This window comes from Hyperolius riggenbachi, chromosome 3 (assembly GCF_040937935.1).
Source record: "Hyperolius riggenbachi isolate aHypRig1 chromosome 3, aHypRig1.pri, whole genome shotgun sequence".
Classification (NCBI taxonomy): Eukaryota; Metazoa; Chordata; class Amphibia; order Anura; family Hyperoliidae; genus Hyperolius; species Hyperolius riggenbachi.
The window spans coordinates 483,923,437-483,950,034 of NC_090648.1; the positions used below are offsets into that span (position 1 = coordinate 483,923,437).

At 44.2% G+C, this 26,598-nt stretch overlaps 1 protein-coding gene across 1 annotated transcript in view; it reads left to right on the plus strand.

Annotated features, from left to right (window-relative positions):
* Positions 1-26,598, plus strand: part of VWF (von Willebrand factor) — a 297,479-nt gene that overhangs the window by 65,443 nt on the left and 205,438 nt on the right. The window contains 6 exon segments of the mRNA XM_068278128.1: positions 8,987-9,098; positions 10,861-10,907; positions 16,044-16,180; positions 20,131-20,269; positions 21,699-21,799; positions 23,940-24,135. Of these exon segments, the coding sequence (XP_068134229.1) occupies positions 8,987-9,098; positions 10,861-10,907; positions 16,044-16,180; positions 20,131-20,269; positions 21,699-21,799; positions 23,940-24,135 (732 nt within the window).

Consider the following 26,598-nt stretch of genomic DNA (forward strand, 5'->3'; position numbering starts at 1 on the left):
GCGACGGTTTTTTTTTTTTTTTGTTAAATTAATTTAAATGTTTTATTTTTAATAAAAAAAAAAAAAAAATTCCCCCTAGCCTCACCCACCCTCCTCCCCGAGAGCCAATCAATGTGATTGGCTTTCATTGGCATCAGCCTATGAGAGCAATCCATTTGTGAGCCGCTAAAGGGAAAAGCCCAGTGACAGAGCTGTCTCCCGTACAGCGCTGCACTAGATCGCATCGCTGTACAAGTCATTTCGGCGCGGCTGGCAGGTTCTCCTTAACTAAGCAGGGATGCGCGCGCATCGCCGCGCACGAGATCCCCGCTAATCTCCGCCCCCAGGACTTCACACCGATCAGCGTTAGGCGGTCCAGGGGAGCCACCTTCCGACGCCTATCATTAGGCAGTTGAGAAGGGGTTAATTTACTCGGAAATTCCAATTAACTCGACTTGGAAGGACACTTCTTGGAATGCGGAATTCCGAATACCTTCGCAATCAGAGATCTTCACTTTCGACCATCATTAGGCTTAAAGTTACCCTGAGACCAATAGATATAAAAGATTTATCTATACATGGGGTTTCTTCTAGCCCCCACTGCTCTGATCGCTCCTACATCGTCTTCCTACACCTTCTCGTTCTGCCGGAAGAAGCCCCGTAAATTTGGCCAGTTGGGGCGTGCTGCCCATGCGCGGTCCGGCCGTGTGCGCACGTCTGTGCCTGCATCGTACTACTGCGCAGGCACAGAACGCTTGCAGCAACGGGAGCGGTACGGGCGGCGCGCGCAGCCGCAAAGAACATTCCCCGACTGACTAAAATTACGGGGCTTCTACGGGCAGAACAAGAAGGTGTAGGAGGACGGCGTGGGAGCGATTGGTGGGAGCGATTGGTGTGGAGGAGGCTGGACTCTGGAGGAAGACCCAGGTATATATAAATCTTTTATATCTATTGGTCTCAGGGTCATTGAACTGTCGTGAAAATCGTAACATTTAAAACACATAAAAATAAGAAGTACGTTTCTTTCAGAGTAAAATGAGCCATAAATTACTTCTCTCCTATGTGGTTGTCACTTACAGTAAGTAGTAGAAATCTGACATTACCGACAGGTTTTGGGCTAGTCCATCTCTCCATAGGGGAGTCTCAGCATGACATTTATTCTTTATATAGACACTCCCTGAAAAAGATTCATACAAAGATGCTGGCCAGCCTCCCTGCTCACCTTTTTGGCAGTTGGATGGAGCAACTGCCATTCACTAAGTGCATTTTGAAAAGACAAGAAATCCCTGTGAACCCCCCCCCCCATGAGGAGATGGGCTAGTCCAAAAACTGTCGATCTGTGCAAGCTCTTGTGCAGACAGTGTGGGCCACATGGGTTTGAATCGCAACCACAAGATTCGGTGGTGAATCTGTGCAGTATAGCAGAGATGGCAAAGGCAGGTTGGTACTGATTGGGCAATCCCTAAGCATGATGGCAGAAAAAAAGATGCCCTCCCCATAAGAAATAACAGAGAGAGATGCTTTAAACTGTGCTGAAATGCTATAATATATGGCAATAAACACAGCATCAAACTAACAGCTAAAAACATCTGACAGGATTCCAAGTTACTGGAAGGGTTAATACTAAAACTTTTCACATCACTTAGCTGCTAATTGATAACATTGCCCTTGCTGTCTAAAACAATCAGATTGTGGTGGAAGTGTACTAAGCTGTTATGCTAGGTACACACGATGCAATTTTCTGACAGATTTAGGCTGGTTTCACAGTGGGACGTTACAGGCGCACGTTAGAGCAGCCTGTAACGCACCCCACCGCACAGCAATGACAAATCAATGGGCTGTTCACAGTGCCTACGTTGCGTTACTTAGTAACGCTGCGCCACCAGACAACGTACTGCATGCAGTACTTTCTAAGCGGCAGAGCCGCGTTAGACTGCTTGCACATGCTCAGTAACGTTGGGGAGGAGCGGAGAGCGGCCAGGCACATGGCTAATTAATATTCACTGCACTCAGTGACATGCAGTGTTTACTTCCTGGAGCGGCCGCTCTGTGCAGCGATTGGCTGGGCGGGACCACGTGATGCCGCATGCGCACAAGAGTACGCATCACGGCATCACGGACGCCAGAGTGAGCTGCACAACGCGGCTCTCTCTGACGTCCACCTTAGAGAGCACCAGGCGTTGCGTTAGGGGCACGTTATGCGACCATAACGTCCCCTAAAACGCAACGTCCTGGTGTGAAACTAGCCTTACTGTCAGATCGACTATTTCTAACATGTCCGATCTGATTTCTGATCGATTTTTCATAGACGTGAATGGAAAATTGATCGGAAATCAGATCGGACATACTGGAAATAATCGATCTGACAGTAAATCCGTCAGAAAATTGCATTGTGTCTATTAGCATTATTAGCATATTCTGCTGTATCCGGGGGCAGCAGAGGACTTTCACTCTTTCTTTCTTTTTTTTTTGCTCATTTGTTACTTAACTACAAGTCAATCTGATCATCTGTCCTGCAAATGGCATTGCTATGAATTATCTTTAGTGAGATGTACACACGTGACATATGGTAATATCAGTCTTTTCCAGGGGCGGCGCCAGGGGGGTGCTTTGGGGTGCTGAAGCACCCCCTAAATTTGTCCAAGCACCCGATTAGCACCCCCTAAAAAACAGGTGCTGATTTAAAAAAAAAAAAATTCGCAGCAGCAATATGGTGTTGCCGCCTATATTTTTTGCCCAGCCCCTGCAGCCCACTAGCCCAGTCCCGTCTGGCACTCACGTTGTGCTCAGGGTCCCTTGCTGTGTGTGGTCGCGGCGTCACAGACCGACTGACATCAGATGTTCCGTGCGCAGCGCACACTGACGTGACGTCACTCGACCAGGCAGCATAAACTGTGCACGCCGCGTGGTGTTGGCGTGGTGAGGGCGGAGCCGTGAGGAGAGAGGGAGCCAGCGTAAAGACGAGTGAGACTAGAGAGCGCGTCAGACTCAGTGAGTGGACTGGAGAGAGGCGAGCCTGGAGGAGAGAGAGAGGAGGACTGGAGAGTCCCCCAGCCATATTATGTATATATATATAAATGGAACTGGCATCTTCTGCAGCATTTTACAGAGTACATAATCATGTCACTATGTCCTCAGAGGAGCTCACACTCTAATCCTGTCAGTCTAATGTCCATACTATATTTATAAAGCAGTAACATCATATCAAGCACTTTACAGAGTACATAGTCAGGTTCTTGGAAGAGCTCACAATCTAATCTGACCATACTCTTATGTCCTACCATATAATTATGCATTTATGTATTTATATAGCACTGGAATGTACTCCAGCACTTTACCACACACCCGCTTTTGGCCATGCCCCTCGTTTTGGCTACGACCCCTAAAATTTTTCGACGGAGCGCAAAACCTAGCTCCCCCTCAAAATTATCCAGCACCTGCATAGCACCCTCCCCCAAAAAAAATCCTGGAGCCGCCACTGGTCTTTTCACATTCATTGCATTTAACGTATCAGAGCAAATATTTAATATTGAGCTTTAGCCTACTTTAAAGAGGAACTGCCGCGGAAATCTTAAAATTTAAAACACATACAAATAAGAAGTCAATTTCTTCCAGAGTGAAATGAGCCATAAATTACTTTCGTATGTTGCTGTCACAGTAGGTAGTAGAAATCTGACATTACCGACAGGTTTTGGGTTAGTCCATCTCTCCATACGGGATTCTCAGCATGGTCTTTATTCTTTACTAGCTGGTCGCCCGGCGTTGCCCGGGTATGTAATTGGCTAGTGTTAGCTCTGTCCACTTTTTCTAATCCTAACACACAATTACTCAATGATGACCTAGTTTGTGAGCTTTGCGGTCTTTGGCATCAATAATTGGCATTTACATGATATAAATCTAATTGGCTGTGGCTCCACTCCTTTGAAAATCAATAGGTGAATTTTGATTGGCTTTTGTAGGCTCCACCCACTTTTCTAAATATTAATCCCAGTCACCCAGTGACCAACTGTGCAAAGTTTAAGAACCCTGCCATTGACAGACAGTGTAAGAATGGCTGCAGTTTACGTTCTGGCAGTGAAATTTGTATTTTTCTCCACCCACTGATTTCCTAATGTTTCCCGGGTATGTACTTGGCTGCTGTTGGCTGTGGCCACTTTTTCTAACCCTAACACACAATTGTCAATAGTCAATGACCAAGTTTGTGAGATTTGTGGTCTTTGGCATGAATAATTTTCATTGAAATGAAACACATCTGATTCGCTGTTTGTGGCCCCACCCCTTTTCTAAATATTTAACCCCAGTCACCCGATGATCAACTGTACCAGGTTTGAGGCTTGTGCCATTAACAGTGCAAAAATGGCAGCAATTAAATATTTGCCTTGAAAATCAATAGGTGAATTGTGATTGGTTTTTGTAGGCTCCACCCACTTTTCTGAATATTAATCCCAGTCACCCAGTGACCAACTGTGCAAAGTTTTAGAATCCTACAATTAATAGTGTAAAAATGGCTGCAGTTTACATTTTTCCAGTGAAATTTGAGTTTGTCTCCGCCCACTGATGACTCGGCATTACCCAGGTATGTATTTGGCTGGTGTTGGCTCCGCCCACTTTTCCTAACCCTAACACAAAATTACTTAATGACCAAGTTTGTGAGCTTTGCGGTCTTTGGCATCAATAATTTGCATTGAAATAAAATAAATCTGATTGGCTGTGGCTCCACCCCTTTTCTGAATGTGAACCATAATCACCCAATGGCCACCTGTACCAGGTACAGGTGATTAACAGTGCAAGAAGCTTGTGCCATTAACAGTGCAAGAATGGCATCAATTAAATATTCCCCTTAAAGATTAATAGGTGGATTTTGATTGGCTTTTGTAGGCTCCACCCACTTTTCTGAATATTAATTTCAGTCACCCAGTGACCAACTGTGCAAAGTTTGAGAACCCTACCATTAATAGTGTAAGAATTGCTGCAGTTTACATTTTCTCAGTGAAATTTGTATTTGTCTCCGCCTACTGATGACCCAGCATTGCCTGATTATGTATTTGGCTGGTGTTGGCTGCGCCCACTTTTCCTAACCCTAACACACAATTACTCAATGACCAAGTTTGTGAGCTTTGCGGTCTTTGGCATCAATAACCTGCATTAAAATGAAACTAATCTGATTGGCTGTTTGGGGCTCCACCCCCTTGTATAAATTCAAACTCAGTCACGCAATGATCAACTGTACCAGGTTTGAGGCTTGTGCCATTAACAGTGCAAGAATGGCAGCAATTAAATATTCCCCTGAAAAATCAATAGGTAATTTTTGATTGTTTTTTGTAGGCCCCACCCACTTTTCTGAATATTAATCCCAGTCACCCAGTAACCAACTGTGCAAAGTTTGAGAACCCTGCCATTAACAGTGTAAGAAAAACAAAAGTTTGCTTTCTTAAACCAGAAAGAATTTGCGATAATTCAGGTTGGAGTGAGCTTGAGATGTCTCCCAGTGCATCACTGCTGAATATATGCAAATTAACCATTGTACCCTTAGAAGCTAAACACACCTCCAGAACCGCTAGATGATGTGATGTGTCAGCTTGTTAATTTGTATAGACCATAATGATCCAACATGCATACAGACTGTTTTGGTACAGACTAACCAGCAAGCTCATGGTGACCCAGAACTCATTGGAGTGTGTAAGGGACTACAATGGTCCTAAAAGCCCCCTTACTAAGATGTTAAGAAAAACAAAAGTTTGCTTTCCTAAAACAGAAAGAATTTGCGATAATTCAGGTTGGAGTGAGCTTGAGATGTCTCCCAGTGCATCACTGCTGAATATATGCAAATTAACCATTGTACCCTTAGAAGCTAAACACACCTCCAGTGTAACAATGTAAGAATGGCTGCAGTTTACATTTTCCAGTGAAATTTGTATTTGTCTCTTTTTAGTTATGGGAATAAAAAGTATCCTATACTTTATTCCAGGTAATGTACTATGTGTGTGCCAAATTTCATTCAAATCCACTTCAGCCGTTTTTGCGTGATCGAGTAACAAACATCCAAACATCCGAACTTACCCATTTATTATATTAGTAGGATAAAGACATTCCCTGAAAAAGATTTATACGATGATGTTGGACAGCCTCCCTGCTCACCGTACACTCTTTTGGCAGTTAGATGGAGCAACTGCCATTTAATAAGTGCTTTTAAAAACCCTATGAACCCACTATGAGAAGATGGGCTAGTCCAAAATCTGTCGTTAATGTCAGATTTCTACTACTACCTACTGTAAGTGACAGCAACCAAGGAGAAAAGTAATTTAGGGCACATTTAACTCCGGAAGAAACATACTTCTTATTTGTATATGTTAACATGTATTTTAACTTTTACGATTATCGCGACAGAGGTCCTTTAAGGAAATCACCATAACTTCCTGTGGTAGCCGCAGCGAGCGCCTGGTGCGTGTGATCGCACGTATTTCCTGTGTTAAATATTATAGTAACTATGCTATACCGCTGCATCACTGATCATTACATTTTACAAGCTAAGCAAACAATATGGGGAAGCGATGGTGACATTTCATTGTGTGTAAAGGCTCAGATGCAACAGAAACAGGATGTTGTCAAAGGCAGGTGTGACGCCGTGGATCAGAAATCTAGAGACCGTGAGAGTGATTGGTCAGCCGGTCTCCCATGATTTACGCATTGCTAACTCTCTCGGTAGTATCCGAACCACTTACTAGTATATTGCACAGTGCCGGCTAACAGGTTAGAGGTTTACTAATACAGGATAATAAAAATAATAATGTGTCTGCACCTTCACATTGCCACTACGCATTCCAGCCCTGATCCCATTGGTGGCGTATTCTGCTGGTCTGTGGAGTGCCCATAAGGAATAAAGGTGCCCATATATTGTTTGATTTGGTAGCAAGTCGGTGTCGCTAGCCTACAGGCTAGTTTACAGGTAACTCATACACTAAGAGCTTGATTCACTAAACCAAGATAACTCAAATATCCCACCTTATCAAAGATAGCACACCTTATTAAAGGTAACATGCCTTATCAGAGTAGCATAGCGAGAGCTACGAACCCGCAGGGGCTCAGGGCAGGACGAGTGCCTTTGCCAATTCAGGGGCATAAGTTCGTAGCGCTCGCTATGCTACTCTAATAAGGGGCTTGTTTCACAAAAGCATGATGGGCTTGATTCACAAAGCGGTGCAAACTGTTTAGCACGGGTGTGCTAAACAGTTACCATGTGAAGTGCCGTTCGCGGACTTTTGCGCGCGCAAAGTGCCGCAATTCGCGAGATCGCTGACTTTTGCGTGCGCAATTTGCCACAAATAGTGCAAGCAAAAGTCCGCGATTGCACGAATCGCGCCACTTTGCGCGCGCAAAAGTCCGTGAACGGCACTTCACGTGCTAACTGATTAGCACACCCGTGCTAAACAGTTTGCACCGCTTTGTGAATCAAGCCCAATAACTGCTATCACTGCAGTTATCACGCGATCTGTTGCGCACAAAGGTTTGCACGCGTAAAGGATTAAGGTCGCGTGATAACTCCCATGATAGCAGTTATCACGCATTTGTGAATCAAGCCCAAGGTGTGATATCTTTGATAAGGTGTGATATGTCTGATAAGGTGTGATATGTCTGATAAGGTGTGACATGTCTGATAAGGTGTGATATGTTTGATAAGGTGTGATATCTTTGATAAGGTGTGATATGTCTGAGAAGGTGTGATATGTTTGATAAGGTGTGATATGTTTGATAAGGTGTGATATGTTTGATAAGGTGTGATATCTTTGATAAGGTGTGATATGTTTGATAAGGTGTGATATGTCTGATAAGGTGTGATATGTTTGATAAGGTGTGATATGTTTGATAAGGTGTGATATGTTTATAAGGTGTGATATGTTTGATAACGTGTGATATGTTTGATAAAGTGTGATATGTCTGATAAGGTGTGATATGTCTGATAAGGTGTGATATCTTTGATAAGGTGTGATATCTTTGATAAGGTGTGATATCTTTGATAAGGCGTGATACGTTTGATAAGGTGTGATATGTCTGATAAGGTGTGATATGTCTGATAAGGTGTGATATGTTTGATAAGGTGTGATATGTTTGATAAAGTGTGATATCTTTGAAAAGGTGTGATATCTTTGATAAGGTGTGATATGTCTGATAAGGTGTGATATGTCTGATAAGGTGTGATATGTTTGATAAGGTGTGAGATGTCTGATAAGGTGTGATATCTTTGATAAGGTGTGATTGTGATATCTTTGATAAGGTGTGATATCTTTGATAAGGTGTGATATGTTTGATAAGGTGTGATATGTCTGATAAGGTGTGATGTGTTTGATAAGGTGTGATATTTGAGTTATCACGGTTAAGGGCTGGTTCAGACGGACGTTTGCAGAGCGTTTACAGCCAGCGTTCAGGGCTTGGTGTTAAACGCTCCCATTCAAGTGAATGGGAGCGTTTGTACCAAGCTTTCAAGCGCGTTTACACAAACGCGGCGTTTGGATCCCGATTTTCCCTGGCGTTCAAGGAGCCCCTGGAAGCTACATGTAGCTTTCAGGGGAGGTTAACCGCGACGGCTAATGTCCCCCTAGGGGAAGAAAAAACGCGACCGCATCCAAACGCACACGAACGCTGCTAAACGCGACGCCAACGAACGCAACGCCTCCAAACGTCCATCTGAACCAGCCCTTAGTGAAACAAGTCCTTATGCTGGATAAACACGGTGAGTTCCCGCACTCGATTCCCCGCTCGATTCCCGGCCGCTCGATTATTTCCGACATGTCCGATTCGCGTTGCGATGGATCGTTAGGTCGATTTGGCATACTTTACATGAGAATCGACCTAACAATCATCGAAACGCGATCGGAAGTGCTCGGAAATAATCGAATGGCCGGGAATCAAGCGGGGCATCAAGTGCGGGAACGCACCGTGTGTATCCAGCATAACTGTGCATATGTATGAGTGTGAGTAATCTAATCTCTCCTAATTCTCATTCTCACAGAGGGGAAAATCTTGGATGGCGATCGGTGTATTGATGACTTTGAGTGTTCCTGCACGCATGCCGGCAAGCAATATCCTACAGGGGCCACCGTCACCCAGGACTGTAACACGTGGTAAGCGGAGGATTTCCCAATCTCAGTCCTCAGATACCGGAAACAACAACCTAAACCCTACTATAGCCTAATGTCCTACCATATTATTATTATTATGTATTTATATAACAGTGACATCTTCAGCAGCACTTTACAGAGCACATAGTCATGTCACTGACTATCCTCAGAGGAGCTCACAATCTTATCCCTACCATAGTCATAGTCTAATGTCCTGCCATATTATTATTACACCAGGCAGCATGGTGGCGTAGTGGTTAGCGCTCCTGCCTTGCAGCGCTGGGTCCCCGGTTTGAATCCCAGCCAGGTCCACATCTGCAAGGAGTTTGTATGTTCTCTCGTCTCTGTTTGGGTTTCCTCCAGGCACTCCGGTGTCCTCCCATTTCCCAAAAACATACAGATAAGTTAATTTGCTTCTCCCTAAAATTGACTCTAGTCTATGATATATACACGACACGATACATACATAGACATATGACTATGGTAGGGACTTGATTGTGAGCCCCTCTGAGGGACAGTTATTGATAAGACAATATACTCTGTACAGCGCTGCGTAATATGTTGGCGCTATATAAATACTTAAATAAATTTATATAGCGCTGACATCTTCTGCAACACTTTACAGAGTACATAGTCATGTCACTGACTGTCCTCAAAGGAGCTCACAATCTAAACCCTACCATAGTCATAGTCTAATGTCCTACCATATTATTATTATGTATTTATATAGCACTGACATCTTCTGAAGGACATTACAGAGTACATAGTCATGTCACTGACTGTCCTCAGAGGAGCTCACAATCTAATCCTTCCATAGTCATAGTCTAATGTACCTACCATATTATTATTATTATGTATTTATATAGCACTGACATCTTCTGCAGCACTGTACAGAGTACATAGTCATGTCACTGACTGTCCTCAGAGGAGCTCACACTCTAATCCTACCATTGTGATAGTGTAATGGGAAAAAAACAACAACAACATTTATATTGTTCTCCTCCGAATTCTCCCCGCCTGGGAATATTTCGGAAGATGTTGCGTTTTTGAATACTTGCCATTTTGGCCCTTATTTACTTAACTTTTTCTCTAAGTTTTCTCCTGGGTAATATTTTCACCTCTTACGAATAAAATGCATCCAAAATACTCAGAATAATTGTGACAGTACATTTTGTTACTTTTTCAGTTGCAGAGTGCTGAACATTTTAAAGGGAACCTGAACAGAGCTCAAAAAAGGAATACTAAACTTACCTGTTTTCTGGGTCCCCTCCGTACTCCCGCTGACGGCTCCATAAGCTGTACGACCCGGCTGTGAGTCGTGTGCAACAGCACAACTACGTGACCCGTCCGCATGCCTGTCGCGATCACGCATCCTGCGCCGTGAGTGAGTGTCTTGTGCATGCAGGGTTCTTGAAAGAATGAACCGCTCACACACAGATGCTCACGGTGACGGACGGGGCCGCGCGGTTGTGCAGTTACGCACGTCTCCCGGCATCTAACGGAACCACCAGCGGGAGAATGGAGGGAGCCCAGAGGACGCCGGGGGACCTCAAGGGCTACAGGGTGCTGGAGGAAGCCCCAGGTAGGTTCAGTAAACCATTTTTGAGCTCTGTTCAGGGTCTCTTCAAAACAAAAGATGAAAAATGATCTCCTAGGAGAAAACGTAGGAGAAAAAGTGAACTGAATTAGGGCCACTGTGACAATAAGATGTACTGTGTTACAATGACAACGTCTAAGCATTCCCTCTATCTTTGTTTTCATGTAGTACCTGCAGCCGAGGGCTCTGGGAGTGCAGCAATGAAGACTGTCCCGGTAAGTCGATATCTAAGAAGACAAAAAAAAAAACTGAAACACAGAAGCTGATCTCCAGACTTTAGGGTTGATTCACAAAGCTTTCCTCTTGAATTATCTCATCTAATTTTTCATCACTGCTACACATACATCCTTTGTGATGCATGTCTTCTGGGGGGTGCTCAGTTTAAACAGAGCTACATACCATAGTTATATAAAACACAACCCAAGTCCTGTTGGCCAATTTCACCATTTCATGTGGCCTGCGAAAGCTTGAAATACGCATGATTGCACTCAAATAAGGTCTATGCTAATGTAAAGCGCACATAACCCATCAACTACATATCCCACAATGCACTTGGATTCAGAGACCTGCGAAACGCCATCTCACCACTAGAGTGCAGTGCTTCTACTTGAGTGTCTCACAGCTGTTTTTTCTAGGAGCAAAAATTACAAATATCGGCAATAGTAGTAAAAATGTTTCTGTACCGTGTTAGCCAAACAAATTATGTAGGTAGAAAAAAACAAAGTCTTGTAAAAGTAATACCTTTTAATGGCTAACTGATAAAGTTAAATGATGAAAGCTTTCTGGGATCTAGTCCCCTTCTTCAGGCATATTTCCAGATGTAAGCTGAAGTAAAACACTGATGAGTGTTATTTACCTGCATCAGTGGTTCACTTCAGCTAACATCTGGAAATATGCCTGAAGAAGGAGACTAGATCCCAGAAAGCTTTCATCATTTAACTTTATCAGTTAGCCATTAAAAGGTATTACTTTTACAAAACTTTGTTTTTTTCTACCTACATAAATATTGTCAATAAACCCCAAACTGTCCAAGAAGAGAAAAGTTGATGCTGAAGGATGACCATTTAGTTATGGTAAACTTAGGAAAGGCCTAGTGCACACCAAAAACCACTAGCAGATCCGCATAAGATTTTCTTATTATCAGGAAGCGTTTTGCTAGCGTTTCGCGGTTTTGTGTAGCGTTTTTTACTTAAAGTGAAGCGTTTTTGGTAGCGTTTTTGTGTAGCAGATTACAGATATTGTTACAGTAAAGCTGTTACTGAACAGCTACTGTAACAAAAACGCCTGGAAAACCGCTCTGATCTGGAATTTTATCAAGCGTTTCGCGTTTTTCCTATACTTAACATTGGAGGCAGAAACGCCTCTAAAATCCAAAAAATGCTGCAGCCCGCGAGTATGCGTTTCAGCTCAAACCGACCCGCTCTGGTGTGCACCAGCCCATTAAAATACATTACCCAAGCGTTACCTCAGCCGCAAGCGTTTCTAAAAACGCAACCGAACCGCTCTGGTGTGCAATAGGCCAAAGTGAATATAAATCTCAATAAACAATTTGGCAAATGACTTAGACTACTTTTAGATTTTGGCCCTTCATGAGATTGAGTGTGATACGCCTGTGCTAGAGTATTGCTTTCTTACACAGGTTAATGTATGTAACTCACAGCCAAATCCCAGTATCGTTTTTAACCACCCCTTACATTTTTTTACAGATAAAATAGCTGGGTGCGATTATAGCCGGCACCAAAAATATCGGGTGGTAGAACATTGGTAAATTTCCAGATATATTCTGTAGTGGTTAGCGTCTTCGTCTTGCAGCGCTGGGTTCCCGGTTTGAATCCCAGCCAGGTCAATATCTGCAAGGAGTTTGTATGTTCTCCCCGTGTCTGTGTGGGTTTCCTCCGGAAACTCCGGTTTCCTCCCACATCCCAAAAACATACAGATAAGTTAATTGGCTTCCCCTTAAAATTGGCCCTAGACCACGATACATACACTACAGGATACATACATAGACATATGACTATGGTAGGGATTAGATTGTGAGCCTCTCTGAGGGACAGTTAGTGACAAGACAATATATTCTGTACAGCTCTGCGGAAGATGTTGGCGCTATATAAGTACTAAATACTAATAATACTCTTAAAGGAAGCTTTGTTTGTTTGCTTTGTTTTTCTGAAGAAGGGGACCCGCTGTGGTCCTGAAACAATTGTCATATTCATGTGCTTATGAAGCAATACATTGAAGCATATTGCATCTTGAAATGGTGTGCTAACCTGGACTCTTTGCTTGATCCTTGAATTCCTGGATGCTTGGGCTCAGCACCCACAGGTTACAGCACCCACATCTTGGGTATGGTGTGCCACCTCTGCAACACTATTGCATTTCTTCTAAATAATAGGGGCTATTTTTCTAAGTAGCATTCTCCCCTGCCTGCCTTACTATATTGTTTGCAAAACAACTTTCTCTTTCAGTGTAACTTAATAATCCACAATTTGATGGCCGTAAAGTTGTTCATGCGCAAAATCTTTCAACGCTGCTCAGCTACAGTTTTCAAGGAATCCATTTGAAAATGGCGCCTGCGAATAATGGTGTTGCCGCTAATACATTTGTCGCTTATCGCTATTTAACGTTAAAGCTTTGTCATTATTTAGCGTTAACACACAGAACCCTATCTGTACCTATCCCTAACCCCTAACCCCCCCCCCTGGTGGTGCCTAACCCGAACCACATCTCTGGTGGTGCCTAACCCTAACCACTTCCCTGGTGGTGCCTAACCCTAACCACCCCCCTGGTGGTGCCTAACCCTACCCACCCCCCTGGTGGTGCCTAACCCGAACCACATCCCTGGTGGTGCCTAACCCTAAGACCACCCTGGTGGTGCCTAACCCTAACCCCCCCCTGGTGGTGCCTAACCATAACCACCCCCCTGGTGGTGCCTAACCCTAACCCCTTCCCTGGTGGTGCCTAACCCTAACACCCCCCCAGGTGGTGCCTAACCCTAACACCCCCCCAGGTGGTGCCTAACCCTAAGACCTCCCTGGTGGTGCCTAACCCTACATTTTTCCTGGTGGTGCCTAACCCTAACCTTGACAGTGTTACATTAAATCCATTCACCAGTTTGCAGTTAAATAACGTCTGCAGTTTGGCATATGAATGGCGCTATTGATAAATAACGTTAGTGTGTGCCGTTTTTTTTCTTTTTTCCCTGTGCGCCATTATTATGCAGTACTAACGATAAATAGCGATAAGCGTATCTTTTTAATGCGGCACCATTTTTATGCATAGGCGCTGTGCGCCATTATTCACTGATCTGGTTTTCAAGTGAATTGACTACGCCTCCCCCCCCCCCCCTTCCTGAGGCTATTTGTAGCTTTGTTGTATTGTTGAAAATTACACTACTTAGATTACACTTACTTTTGTACGTTACCTAATTTATTGTTCACATACACACAGTGAGTACAAAAGATGGGAAGGCTTATTGATCCATTCATGACTGTAGTGCGATTTTATAAGCTCAGGTTTTTTTTTCCTTGATATATTTTTTTCTTAAAACAGCAAAATTAAACAACGAAAAAAAAAGACCATTACGAAGGTGTGTTTATAACCAAAACACATGATTATTTCCTCATGTTCTTGTTACAAGCACTACCTGTCTGAACAATCCATATTAAAAAAGGCATATTCAAAATCAAAAAGATCGTTTTATAGTTGATTATTAAGTGAAATGTTTTTCAGGCCAACTATTTTTTTCACCATATACAATTTTTGCTGCAATCTCAAACACCCATGTGTGGTACCTCACACTGGTTTTGTTAAATGAAAGGTTTTGTTTTGTTTTTTGAGAAAATTGTAATGTGTGTAACTATGTTCACCTTTAGGGCTGGAACCCACAAGAGCGTTTTTTTGAGCATTTTGGCAGCGCTGCGATACGCTAGCGTTTTGCCAAAACGCTCAGCTGATGTTAATGGATGGGGCAACTTCCACAGGAGCGTTTGCGTTTCCCAGAAACGCAAACGCAGGACATGCAGCATTTTGGGAGCGTTAGCGCTTCAATGTAAAGTATTGAAACGCTAGCAGAAACGCTCAGCAAAACCTAAACTGAGCGGTTTTGCTAGCGTTTTGCGGTTCAGCACACTGTAACAAAATTAAAAATAATTCACAGGACCAATCAGGAAAAAAACCACGAAACGCAAAACGCTACACAACCGCTGAGCAAAAAAATACACTGTTGCAAAACGCGAACAAAAACGCGCATGAATCCGCTTGCAAACCGCTCAGACAAAACGCTAGCGGTTGCGTTTTGCGTTTGCGGATTTCAGTGGGTTCCAGGCCTTAGAGATGAACGCAGTTCTAGTCAATAAATATACCTCCACACTTTTTGAGATAAGAAAAAGGGACACTTAAGCCACGCCCCTGCCACACCCCTGATCTTCACACCCCTGTCACACTCTTAGTCATGCATACCATAAAGATTTCATAAGAAAAATATGTTGTTTTATAATTCAAACCACGCTGGTCCTCTCTATCCTGGTTCATTTTCCTTCATATTAACATTTTAAAATTAGTAATATATCAATTTAAAGGATGGGAACAAAGTTTAGAGTCAAACACATTTTTTAGTAGAGAAATATATATATTTACATAGAAGGGGGACAAAGTCCCGAAAGAGGGACAAAATGAGGAGGAAAGAGGGACAGGGCTCCCAAAGAGGGACTGTGCCTCCAAAAGAGGGACAGTTGGGAGCTATGAATACAGTAAAACCCCTGATATTTACAGGTGGACATTACCAGATGCTGGATATGCTTGCAGGTTGCTTGTGAAGTCAAGAAACCGATGCTAGAATACTACTAACCCCCCCTCCCCCTTCATGTGCAGAATGGCACACAGCAAAAGCAACTTCCTGCAGCTCCCAGCGGCTTCCCTGCGTCCTCTGTGTATGGCTGCTGCATGTGACCTGGTCATGTGACATGCAGGGTGCCTTGTGTGCACACAGGAAATCGACTGGGAGCTGCAGGAAGTGCAGAAGACGACACCCACAGGTTAGGTGAGTCGCTTCTGCTGTGCAAATCTCTGCACATGACAAAAGCTCCGCCCTTGCCCTCCCCCTCAAGCATGCTGGTTAGTTGAGACTTTTGGGTGCCTAAGTTCCAGATAACGGGGGGTGGGGGTTGGAGGGGGAGGAGGGGGGGTGTTTACTGTATTGAACAATGGACTTATTTAAAGTTACTGACTCATTTCCTAGAATACTTTAGTGTGTATTAGATATTCTGGTTTTTTTTTGGTCTTAGTTCCTTTATATTATTTAAATTAATTTGCCCGCCCACTCACGCCATTCTTGATTATCTCTTTCTGTTCAGGGGAATGCGTTATCTCCGGACAATCTCACTACAAAAGCTTTGACAACAAACATTTCACCTTCAGTGGGGTCTGCCATTACCTGCTCGCCAAAGACAACATGGACAACACCTTCTCCGTCGGCATGGAGACCGTGCAGGTAAGATTATTTATTTATTTATTTATAGTATTTATAAAGCGCCAACATATTAAGCAGCGCTGGACAATAAATAAGATGATTACTTCCTGTAACAAGAGCTTAGCCAATCAAATTCCAGCACATAAAAGTGTTAAGGTGGCCATACACCTGCCGATCTGCTTCTAGATCAACTATCAGATAGAACTCACCCTAATCATATCTGATCAGAGAGGGATCTATTGCCTGCCCACACACTGCAGACATATTTCCTGTAGATTTCAGCATGAAGTCTATTTGGAAATCATCCTATCGCCACCACTTGCTGGGCCACCCCCTCCCATGTAATGTGTCCCCTCCCCCCAGGCCCGTGGTGTACTGTATGTTTCAGGCACACCTGTCACGCCTTCTCACCTCAACTTGTGTCTGGAATCTTTTTGAATTGTCACCAAGATTACCTATACCATGTGACACCAGGGAGGGGAGGATTCCTACCAGACAGGTGACACTCACCAGGAGCCTAAGACGACATATACTTTTGGGGAGATGGGCCGGGGGTCCATCAGAAATCGAACGCTGTTACCTGCAGCGCACTCAAGCCTTAGCAACCAAGATTTTCCAGTAAGGCTGATCCGTCCTTTTGACCGATTATGGCCAGAAATCAGACTGGGTGACCATGTTGCATTGATATCTGCAAGATTTCATAAGTTAGACAGATATCCATTTTAGCTTGGAGTTGATGAAACAATACTTTTCTAGGCAATGACACTAGTTCGTTTTGGGAGAAAGCCCTTCATAAGGCCTTAGTATCAAAAAGATATAATCTCTCCTCAGGCCATAGACCAAAAAATATCATCCAACGAAGGCTTAAATTGCAAAAAGGAAAAAGTAAGAGAAATTCTGAACCAACCAGACCTAATCCAGTACCATAAAGCGGACATAGAAAGCATAGCTACTAACTGTCCCCCTTTTGGAGGTACAGTGAAGTCCCTCTTTGGAAAACCCCGTCCCTCTGTCTCTCTTTCTTCCTCATTTGTCCCTTTTTCAGGACTCGATGTAAATATATGTATTTTATCTACTGAAATATGTGTTCAATTGACACTAATCTAATAAGACTTTAATTGACTCTCCCATCCTTTCAATTAATATATTTCTTATTTACAAATGTAAATATGAAAGACAATGAACCAGGATAGAAAGGACCAGCGTGATTTGAATAAAAAAATAAAAAAAAACACAACATATTTTTCTTATGAAATTTTTGTGGTATGCGTGACTAAGGGGCAGGGTTAGGGGTGTGGCAGGGGCGTCACTTAATTCCCTCTTATCTTAAATAAGTTGGGAGGAATGAGAGAGTGCGCATCTGCCCGGAAATCGCCTGAAAATGGTGTAGGCTACGCATTTGCATTTGGCGATTTGCATTAATCTCCAGCAATTAACGCAAATTGCCAAAACGCAAACACGTAGCCTACACCATTTTCAGGCGATTTCCCGGCTATCACGTTTCAGTGCTATAGAATACACTAAACGCCATCGCGGAAAAACCGCCTCAGTGTCCAAGGATTTTTCTGCATGTATTCGCGGGAAAGTCACTTCCGCAAAACGCCAGTGGTAATCGCTGGCGTTTTGCGCTTTTAAGTGTGAATGGGGCCTCAGAGAGACTGCCCCTCCACAGAAATGAGATGATATTTAGAATCTTCAGCTTTCAAGGCCTGGATCCTATTAGACATGTTACCGCAGTGCTGGTTGCTATTAATACTATATTGCCTAATTAATTTGACCATTGGCTTTGCTATGAATTACTTTGTTTTCAGTAGTAGTCCTACTGAATTTTATAATTGTTGTGGCGCAAGCAGCAGTGCCACCTACTGGTTGATATAGGCAGTGAAGGCGTCTGATCTGGCTTTGCAAAAAATAAAAAAATGCTATGTTTTGCCGAGCCGGATCATCCATAAGGCAATTCTAGGCAGCACCAAATCTAACTAAAAAAAAGCCAAGTGACCATCAGTGGTGAGCAAAAACTGCTATCTTGCCTAGGGTCCAATTTCATCTTCATCCATTTCCTTTGTGCTGGAAACATATAGTAAACAATAAAGCTTTTTCCTGAGCAAAGCCAGACTGAATGCTCAGTTGAGGATTTTATCAGGGCTGTTAAAAGTGGTTTGCGCCTTGGATATCTGCCATGCAGGCCGTTTTTGCCCAGTCTCTTTCTTATGGTGGAGTCGTGAACACTGACCTTAATTGAGGCAAGTGAGGCGGCTGAGGCCTGCAGTTCTTTAGATGTTGTCCTGGGGTCTTTTGTGGCCTCTCGGATGAGTTTTCTCTGCGCTCTTGGGGTAATTTTGGTCGGCCAGCCACTCCTGGGAAGGTTCATCACTGTTCCATGTTTTTGCCATTTGTGGATAATGGCTCTCACTGTGGTTCGCTAGAGTCCCAAAGCTTTAGAAATGGCTTTATAACCTTTACCAGACTGATAGATCTCAATTACAGTACTTTTGTTCTCATTTGTTCCTGAATTTCTTCGGATCTTGGCATGATGTCTAGCTTTTGAGGTGCTTTTGGTCTACTTCTCTGTGTCAGATAGCTCCTATTTAAGTGATTTCTTGACTGAAACAGGTGTGGCAGTAATCAGGCCTGGGGGTGACTACAGAAATTGAACTCAGGTGTGATAAACCACAGTTAAGTTATTTTTTAACAAGGGGGGCAATCACTTTTTCACACAGGGCCATGTAGGTTTTGAGTTTTTTTTCCTCACTAAATAATAAAAACCATCATTTAAAACTACATTTTGTGTTCAATTATGTTATCTTTGACTAACAGTTAACGGTTTTTGATGAGCAGATACATTTAAGTGTGACAAACATGCAAAAGAATAAGAAATCAGGAAGGGGGCAAATAGTTTTTCACACCACTGTATATGGTAAAATACATGAGGGTGCCTCGACTCTGGTTCACTTTAAGCCCAGAATACTGAACATTTTCACAACATTCTAATGGGCTGAGATTTTGAGTTTGGGGTTTTCATAAGCTGTAAGCCCTAATCATCACAATTATAACAAATAAAGGCTAGAAATACCATATATACTCGAGTATAAGTCTAGAACTTTAGTTCTGACTCACCTAATAAAAGCATACGGGTGGACTTATACATGAGTCGCGGGCAACACTGAGTAATATGTGTACTATTAGCGACATTTGCAGCAATTTACCCAGTGGTAAGTGACACTTTCTTGATAAAGGAAATGGCAAGAAAGCACAGGTCTGAAAGTCCTGGCAACAACAATTAACAAGGAAAGGGGCAGGGGGGACATACTGGGCTGCAGGGAGGGGAGTGAATAATTGCTGCACTTGGGGGCCTAGAGGTGTTAATGGCTGCAATATTGTATGCAGTGCAGTAATTAGATCCCCCCCCCCCCCCCCCGGCCCCAAAGTGCAGCTGTTAATTCTTCCTGGTCCCGAAGTGCAGCCATTAACTTTGCTGGGTAGACTTATAGTTGAGTCAATAAGAGAATTCCAGTTCAAGAGGGTTGAATATTGGAGTCAACTTATACACAAGGTCGACTTGTATTCAAGTATGTACGGGTATCTCACTTTCCATGTAAAGAGTCTATTTCATATGTTAGTTTCGCTTTTTAAGTTGAATTACCGAAATAATGAATGAACTTTTGCACAATATTCACATTTTCAAGTTTTGCCTGTAAAAAAATAAGCATATAATGCCCTTCACCTCTGTATAATTTGCCATTCCTGGTGGTCACCATGTTAGGAAACTGGAAATGACAAAAAAAAAAAAAAACTTGCTAAGTTTGTAACCACTTGCATTATATTTGATTTGTATTTTTATTTACCATGTTTGGAAGAAGAGATTTTGGTCCTCCTCAGACGTGGTTATTGTGAGTGTGATGCCAGAATATCTCCTCGCTTTATGTCATGTGGAACATTGTAATTAATGTAATCCACCGTTGTGTTTTTAGTGTGCGGATGACCAAGATGCCGTCTGCATCCAATCGGCAACCGTCCGACTCCTAGACCTGCAGAATATCACCATCAAGCTGAAGCATGGAGGAGGCGTGTCCATAGATGGGCAGGATATAGCGCTCCCGCTACTCCACGGTAATAATAGCTGCAGCACCGCCTCTTTTTCATGTGACAGTAAAATCCAGAGGAGAGGCAGACCTTCATTGTACACAGTTTTTCTTTTGCCCCCCATGCTGCTGATCATTATTCATGAATTTGCCGCCTGTCATCCCTCTCCCCCCTCCCACAGAGCAGTGCATGGCTTGCCATCATTTCACACCCTCCCCTTTGCAGTTACAGCAGCTCTCCACTTCCACGTACAGCCCCTCCCCTTTGCAGTTACAGCAGCTCTTCTCTTCCATGTAGAGCCCCTGCCCTTTGCAGGTACTGCAGCCCTTCTCTTCCATGTAGAGCCCCTCCCCTTTGCAGGTAAAGCAGCCATCCTCTTCTATGTACAGCCCCTCCCCTTTGCAGTTACAGCACCTCTCCACTTCTATGTACAGCCCTTCCCCTTTGCAGTTACAGCACCTCTCCACTTCCATATACAGCCCTTCCCCATTGCAGTTACAGCAGCTCTCCACTTCCATATACAGCCCTTCCCCTTTGCAGTTACAGCAGCTCTCCACTTCCATGTACAGCCCTTCCCCTTTGCAGGTACAGCAGCTCTCCACTTCCATATACAGCCCTTCCCCTTTGCAGTTACAGCAGCTCTCCACTTCCATATACAGCCCTTCCCCTTTGCAGGTACAGCAGCTCTCTTCTCTTCCATATACAGCCCTTCCCCTTTGCAGTTACAGCAGCTCTCCACTTCCATGTACAGCCACTACCCTTTCCAGATACAGCAGCTCTCCTCTTGCATGTACAGCCCCTCCCCTTTGCAGGTACTGCAGCTCTCCTCTTCCATGTACAGCCCCTCCCCTTTGCAGGTACTGCAGCTCTCTTCTCTTCCATGTACAGTCCCTCCTCTTTCCAGGTACATCCCCTCCCCTTTGCAGGTACATCAGCCCTCCTCTCCCATGTACAGTCCCTCCCCTTTGCTGGTACTGCAGCTCTCCTCTTCCATGTACAGCCCCTCCCCTTTGCAGGTCATGCAGCTCTTCACTTCCATGTACAGTCCCTCCTCTTTCTAGGTACAGCCCCTCCCCTTTGCAGGTACTGCAGCTCTCTTCTCTTCCATGTACAGTCCCTCCTCTTTCCAGGTAAAGCCCCTCCCCTTTTCAGGTACATCAGCCCTCCTCTCCCATGTACAGTCCCTCCCCTTTGCTGGTACTGCAGCTCAGCTCTTCCATGTACAGTCCCTCATCTTTCTAGGTACAGCCCCTCCCCTTTGCAGGTACATCAGCCCTCCTCTGCCATGTACAGTCCCTTCCCTTTGCAGGTACTGCAGCTCTCCTCTTCCTGTACAGCCCCTCCCCTTTGCAGGTACAGTAGCTCTCCTTTTCCATGTGCAACCTTCTTCTTGTAGGGAGTCATAGATCACAAGTACTGTATATAGACAGTTAAAGTCCTTTCTAACTTTCAACAGGTGCCCTCCGAATCCAGACAACAGCGCTGACTTCAGTCCGGCTCTTGTATCGGGAAGACCTGCAGATTGATTGGGATGGCCGTGGGAAGCTGTTACTCAAGGTACCTGAATGCTTCTCACAATGTTTCTTGCTTATAAAGCTGCTGTTATTTTCTGGTACCCTTCTAGACTTTTTGCTGCCTAAGATAAGCTTTAAGATGACATAACCACTCCCCCCATCTAGAACACACCTCTCCCCATCTCCAAACACACACATATATACAATGGGGGGAGCCTCAAGTGCAACCAAACCTTACAATCCAAAACTAAAAAAAAAAACTGATCCCATGAAAATCAATATCCAGAAAGTCACACTTTTGTGCTGTTCACATGATGCATTGAGGGCACTTGCAATGAGGGCACGAGGCTAACTAGTTACCTAACCAGCAGCTTGATTGTTGATACCCTCCTGAAAAGTAAATAAAAGTCAAATCATTTTAATCTGGCTGAATAAATACTCCTAAAGGCTTGATAGTGATGAAAAGTTCAAAAGGTAATTATTTCTCTCTGTGGAAGCTGAATGAAGCAGATTTTATGTCACACAGACATGGCTGGTATGCTACAGCCCCTTAAATTGAAAATTACAATGTGAGACTCCAGGAAAGTTATATTTATCATTACTACCATAGATACAATTATCTCATAATTTCTAGTTTAGATTTGCTTTAATGCAAAAATATAACTGAGCACCGACCCTGCCTCCTTCTCTCCCTCCACCCCCTCCCCCTCCATAAAGTCTTGATTTCTTTGTTTTTCATTGAAGCCTGGTAAAACTGCTTACATGTCTTTTCCAGGGAGCCTATTGGAAGAGCATATACTGGAATGTTACATCCCTCCCAGGGGCTAGATCATTGTACATAGATCCGACCCTGTGGGGGTGTGTCACATAATGCTGTACTACCAGCAGGGGAGACATGTGGGCAGATGGGTGCCAGAGGCATAGCTAGGGTTTTCAGCACCCAGGGACAAAGACAGTTTTTGTGCCCCCCCCCCCCCTCCTGAACAAAATGGTAGTGGCCACACATCAGAATGTGGTCGTGGTCATGGGTCAAATGTACAAAAGCTGTTTAGATGTGCCCCCTTCTCCCCTATAGATAGCCATATGTGCGCCCCGTCCCCCAATTTAGATAATCAAATGTTCCCCTTTCCCCCATTCAGATAGCCAGATGAACCCCCCTTTAAATAGCCAATGTGCCCTCCTTTAGATAGCCAGATGTATCCCTCTTCTCCCCTATAGCCAGATGTGCCCCTTTATGGATAGCCAGATGTGCTCCCCTTTAGATAGCCAGATGTATCCCTCTTCTCCCCTATAGCCAGATGTGCCCCTTTATGGATAGCCAGATGTGCTCTCCTTTAGATAGCCAGATGTATCCCTCTTCCCCTCTATAGCCAGATGTGCCCCTCTATGGATAGCCAGATGTGCTCCCCTTTAGATAGCCAGATGTATCCCTCTTCTCCCCTATAGCCAGATGTGCCCCTCTATGGATAGCCAGATGTGCCCCTCTATGGATAGCCAGATGTGCCCCCTTTTAGATAGCCAAATGTGTCCCCCTTAAGATAGCCAGATGTGTCCCTTTTCCCCCTATAGCCATATGTGCACCCCTTCCCCCAATTTAGATAATCAAATGTTCCCCCTTTCCCCATTCAGATAGCCAAATGAGCCCCCCTTTAAATAGCCAATGTGCCCTCCTTTAGATAGCCAGATGTGTCCCTCTTCCCCCCTATAGCCAGATGTGCCCCTCTATGGATAGCCAGATGTGCCCCTCTATGGATAGCCAGATGTGCCCCTCTATAGAGAGCCAAATGTGTCCCCCTTAAGATAGCCAGATGTGTCCCTCTTCCCCCCTATAGCCAGATGTGCCCCCTTTAGATAGCCACATGTGCCCGAATTTTTCTGCGGCTGTTAATCCTTCTGCACTCCTCTGCAGAGGGAGGGAGAGAAGGAGGGGCCAGCGAGCTGCCTCTCACTCGCATGTCCATGCTGAGCGCCATCACAGTGCTGCAGCAGGGACATATGTCCCCCTAGCCCCCCCATAGCTACGCCTCTGATGGGTGCCAGATCTAGGGGCATGCTAGGGAACCTACTTTACTGAATGACATTGAGGCAGGTGAGGAGGGGGGCGCACAGCTCTATTTTCACTAACAATGTGAAAACACTTCAGTTCCTCTATTCTAATATGGCCTTAATTCCCCGTTTTTCAGTTGGCTCCAACGTATGCGGATTCCACCAGCGGCCTTTGCGGAAATTATAACGGGAACCAGAGAGACGACTTCTTATCCCTGTCGGGATTGGTTGAAGCGAGCGTGGAGGACTTCGCAAACTCTTGGAAAGTGGACGGTGACTGCGAGGATTTACTGAAGCAAGACACGGATCCCTGCATTCTCAACCCCAAACGAGGTGACCGTGATAGAGGATTCTGGGTAGGGATAGCCAATGAGGTGCAAATAATTTCAAGTTCATGCTGGATTTTGCAATTTTTTGTATGCAAATGTATGCAGCTTGAAAATGGACCTCAGCAAAATATTACCTCAGCAGGATTTGATTCATGTTCATGCTGCATAAATTTACATACAAAATTTGCATAATGCTGCATCAACTGAAAATTATTTGCATCTCATCGACCACCCATAATTCTGGATCCAACATAAATTTGATCATCAAATGAACGTTCTGTGGAATTGTTTTCAGTTGAACATTTTGACTTGCGGCCTTGTTCCATTCCCTAAGGACTCTTTCACAGCGGGACGTTAAAGTCGCACGTTAGAAAATGTTCCAACGCAGACTAACGCACAGCAATACAAAGTCTGTGCGACATTCACAGTGCACACGTTGCGTTGTGTGTAACGTGTAGCAATATTTAGAAAGTGCTGCATGCTGTGCGTTTAGCAATACATTTGCTGCGTTATGTGTGTTGCACATGCTCAGTAATGTTTGTTTTTTTTAAATGTAACGCATGCACCGTTTTCGTTCCATCAGTATGTGACCAAAACGGCGCACCAAGAGATACATAACGCAGTGCAAAATAACGTCCAATTTCATAACCTACATGCGCTACGTTAGGGGCTCGTTGTGTGACTTTAACGTCGCATAAAACGCACCGTCCCACTGTGAAAGAGGCTTAAAGCTAAAAACACACATCCACTTTTTATTGGATAATGATTAGCCAATTTTACCACCTCAGTGTAGTATGGTGCGGAATCGCCTGGATTCCACCGCTGAAGAAACCGCATGCGGCTGCGTTTCCCCATGCGGATTTCCCCGCGATTTCGCATGCGAAAGCGCCCTCTACTGTTTAAACTTCCTGCCGGGCTAGAAGAAGTGAGGCATGCCGGACCTGGAGACCAGAGCGCAGACAGAGCAGCGGTGACCGGGAGACTGCAGTCGCGCCGGCGGAGCAGGTAATGTATGCGGGCTGGGCGGGGGCAGCAGCAGCACCACCACCACAACAGATTGTGAACGGTTTCAGGCTGAAATCGGTTCACAATCTGTTTGCTGTAAAGGTAGCCATACGATCCCTCTCTGATCAGATTCGATCAGAGAGGGATCTATCTGTTGGTCGAATCTGATGGCAAATCGACCAGTGTATGGCCACCTTAATACTACATGGAGGTGGTCAAATTGGTCAGCGATTGGCCAATCATAATTGCATGTGTGTAAGCACCCTAAAGCCTAGTCAACACTTTCAGGCTGCATTTCCACTTGTGCGGTGCGGAATCGCCGGGAAATCACCGCAGATGAAATCGCATGCGGGTGCGATTTTGCATGCGTTTTTTCCCGCGATTTCGCATAGGGTAGTAGGTGGGCGATTTTAACCATGTCACTGCCTGTGTAAATTAACCTTACCTCCTATGCGAAATCGCATGCGAAATTGCGGGGAAAAACGCATGCCAAAACCACATGCGATTTCCCTATTAGATACATTGTATGCGATTCGCTTAGCGGTGTGCGGGGAGCGAATTCTGACGGCTCTGCCGTGCAGATTTTCCCTGCACACAAAAACGCTCTGCACAACACACAAGTGGAAACAGGCCCATCCACTTGTATTGGCTGTGCGAATCCGCATGCGGACAACGCATGCGGATTCGCTATAGTGGAAATGAGCCCTCATTTATGATTGGCCAATCACTGACCAATTTGACCACCTGCATGTAGTAGAAGGGCCAAAAGATACTGAATACTAGGAACAGATTTTGAAGGTAAGCTTTCATTCTACATGGACCTTTCATACTACATGGAGGTGGCCAAACTGGTCAGCAATTGGCCAGTCATAATTGAAGTGTGTACCCGGCTTAAAGGAAACCAGAGATGAACGCTTTAGCACAAAATAAACATATCCCCGATAGATTTTACAAAATAATACTATACCTGGTATTTACGCCTCTTTGGTATGCCGTTTTGTGTGTTTTTTTTACTAAAACTCCATGCAAAACACAGTTCATCAAAAAAGCATATTATTTAGTGGGCTTTGTGCAAAATGAAATCACCATTTCTAAAAGCCTCTTATGGCTTACAAATATAGATTTTAAAAAATGTTTACGTTAGCAGCTCCTCTCATCTCATCACAGCTCTCTGTGATACTGCAAGTATACAGAAAGGGGAAAGACATCAGAGTAGACAGACTCAGCTAAAATGATTCCTGAGCAAAGCCAGACTGAGGCCCAGTGCACACCAAAACCGCTAGCAGATCCTCAAAACACTAGCGGTTTTTGGAGCAGATTTCAGAGCCATTCTAGGCATGTTTAGAGACGTTTTCTAAACATGCCTAGCTTTTTTTGGAGCGTTTTTGTGTAGCAGATTACAAATATTGTTACAGTAAAGCTGTTACTGAACAGCTTCTGTAACAAAAACGCCTGGCAAACC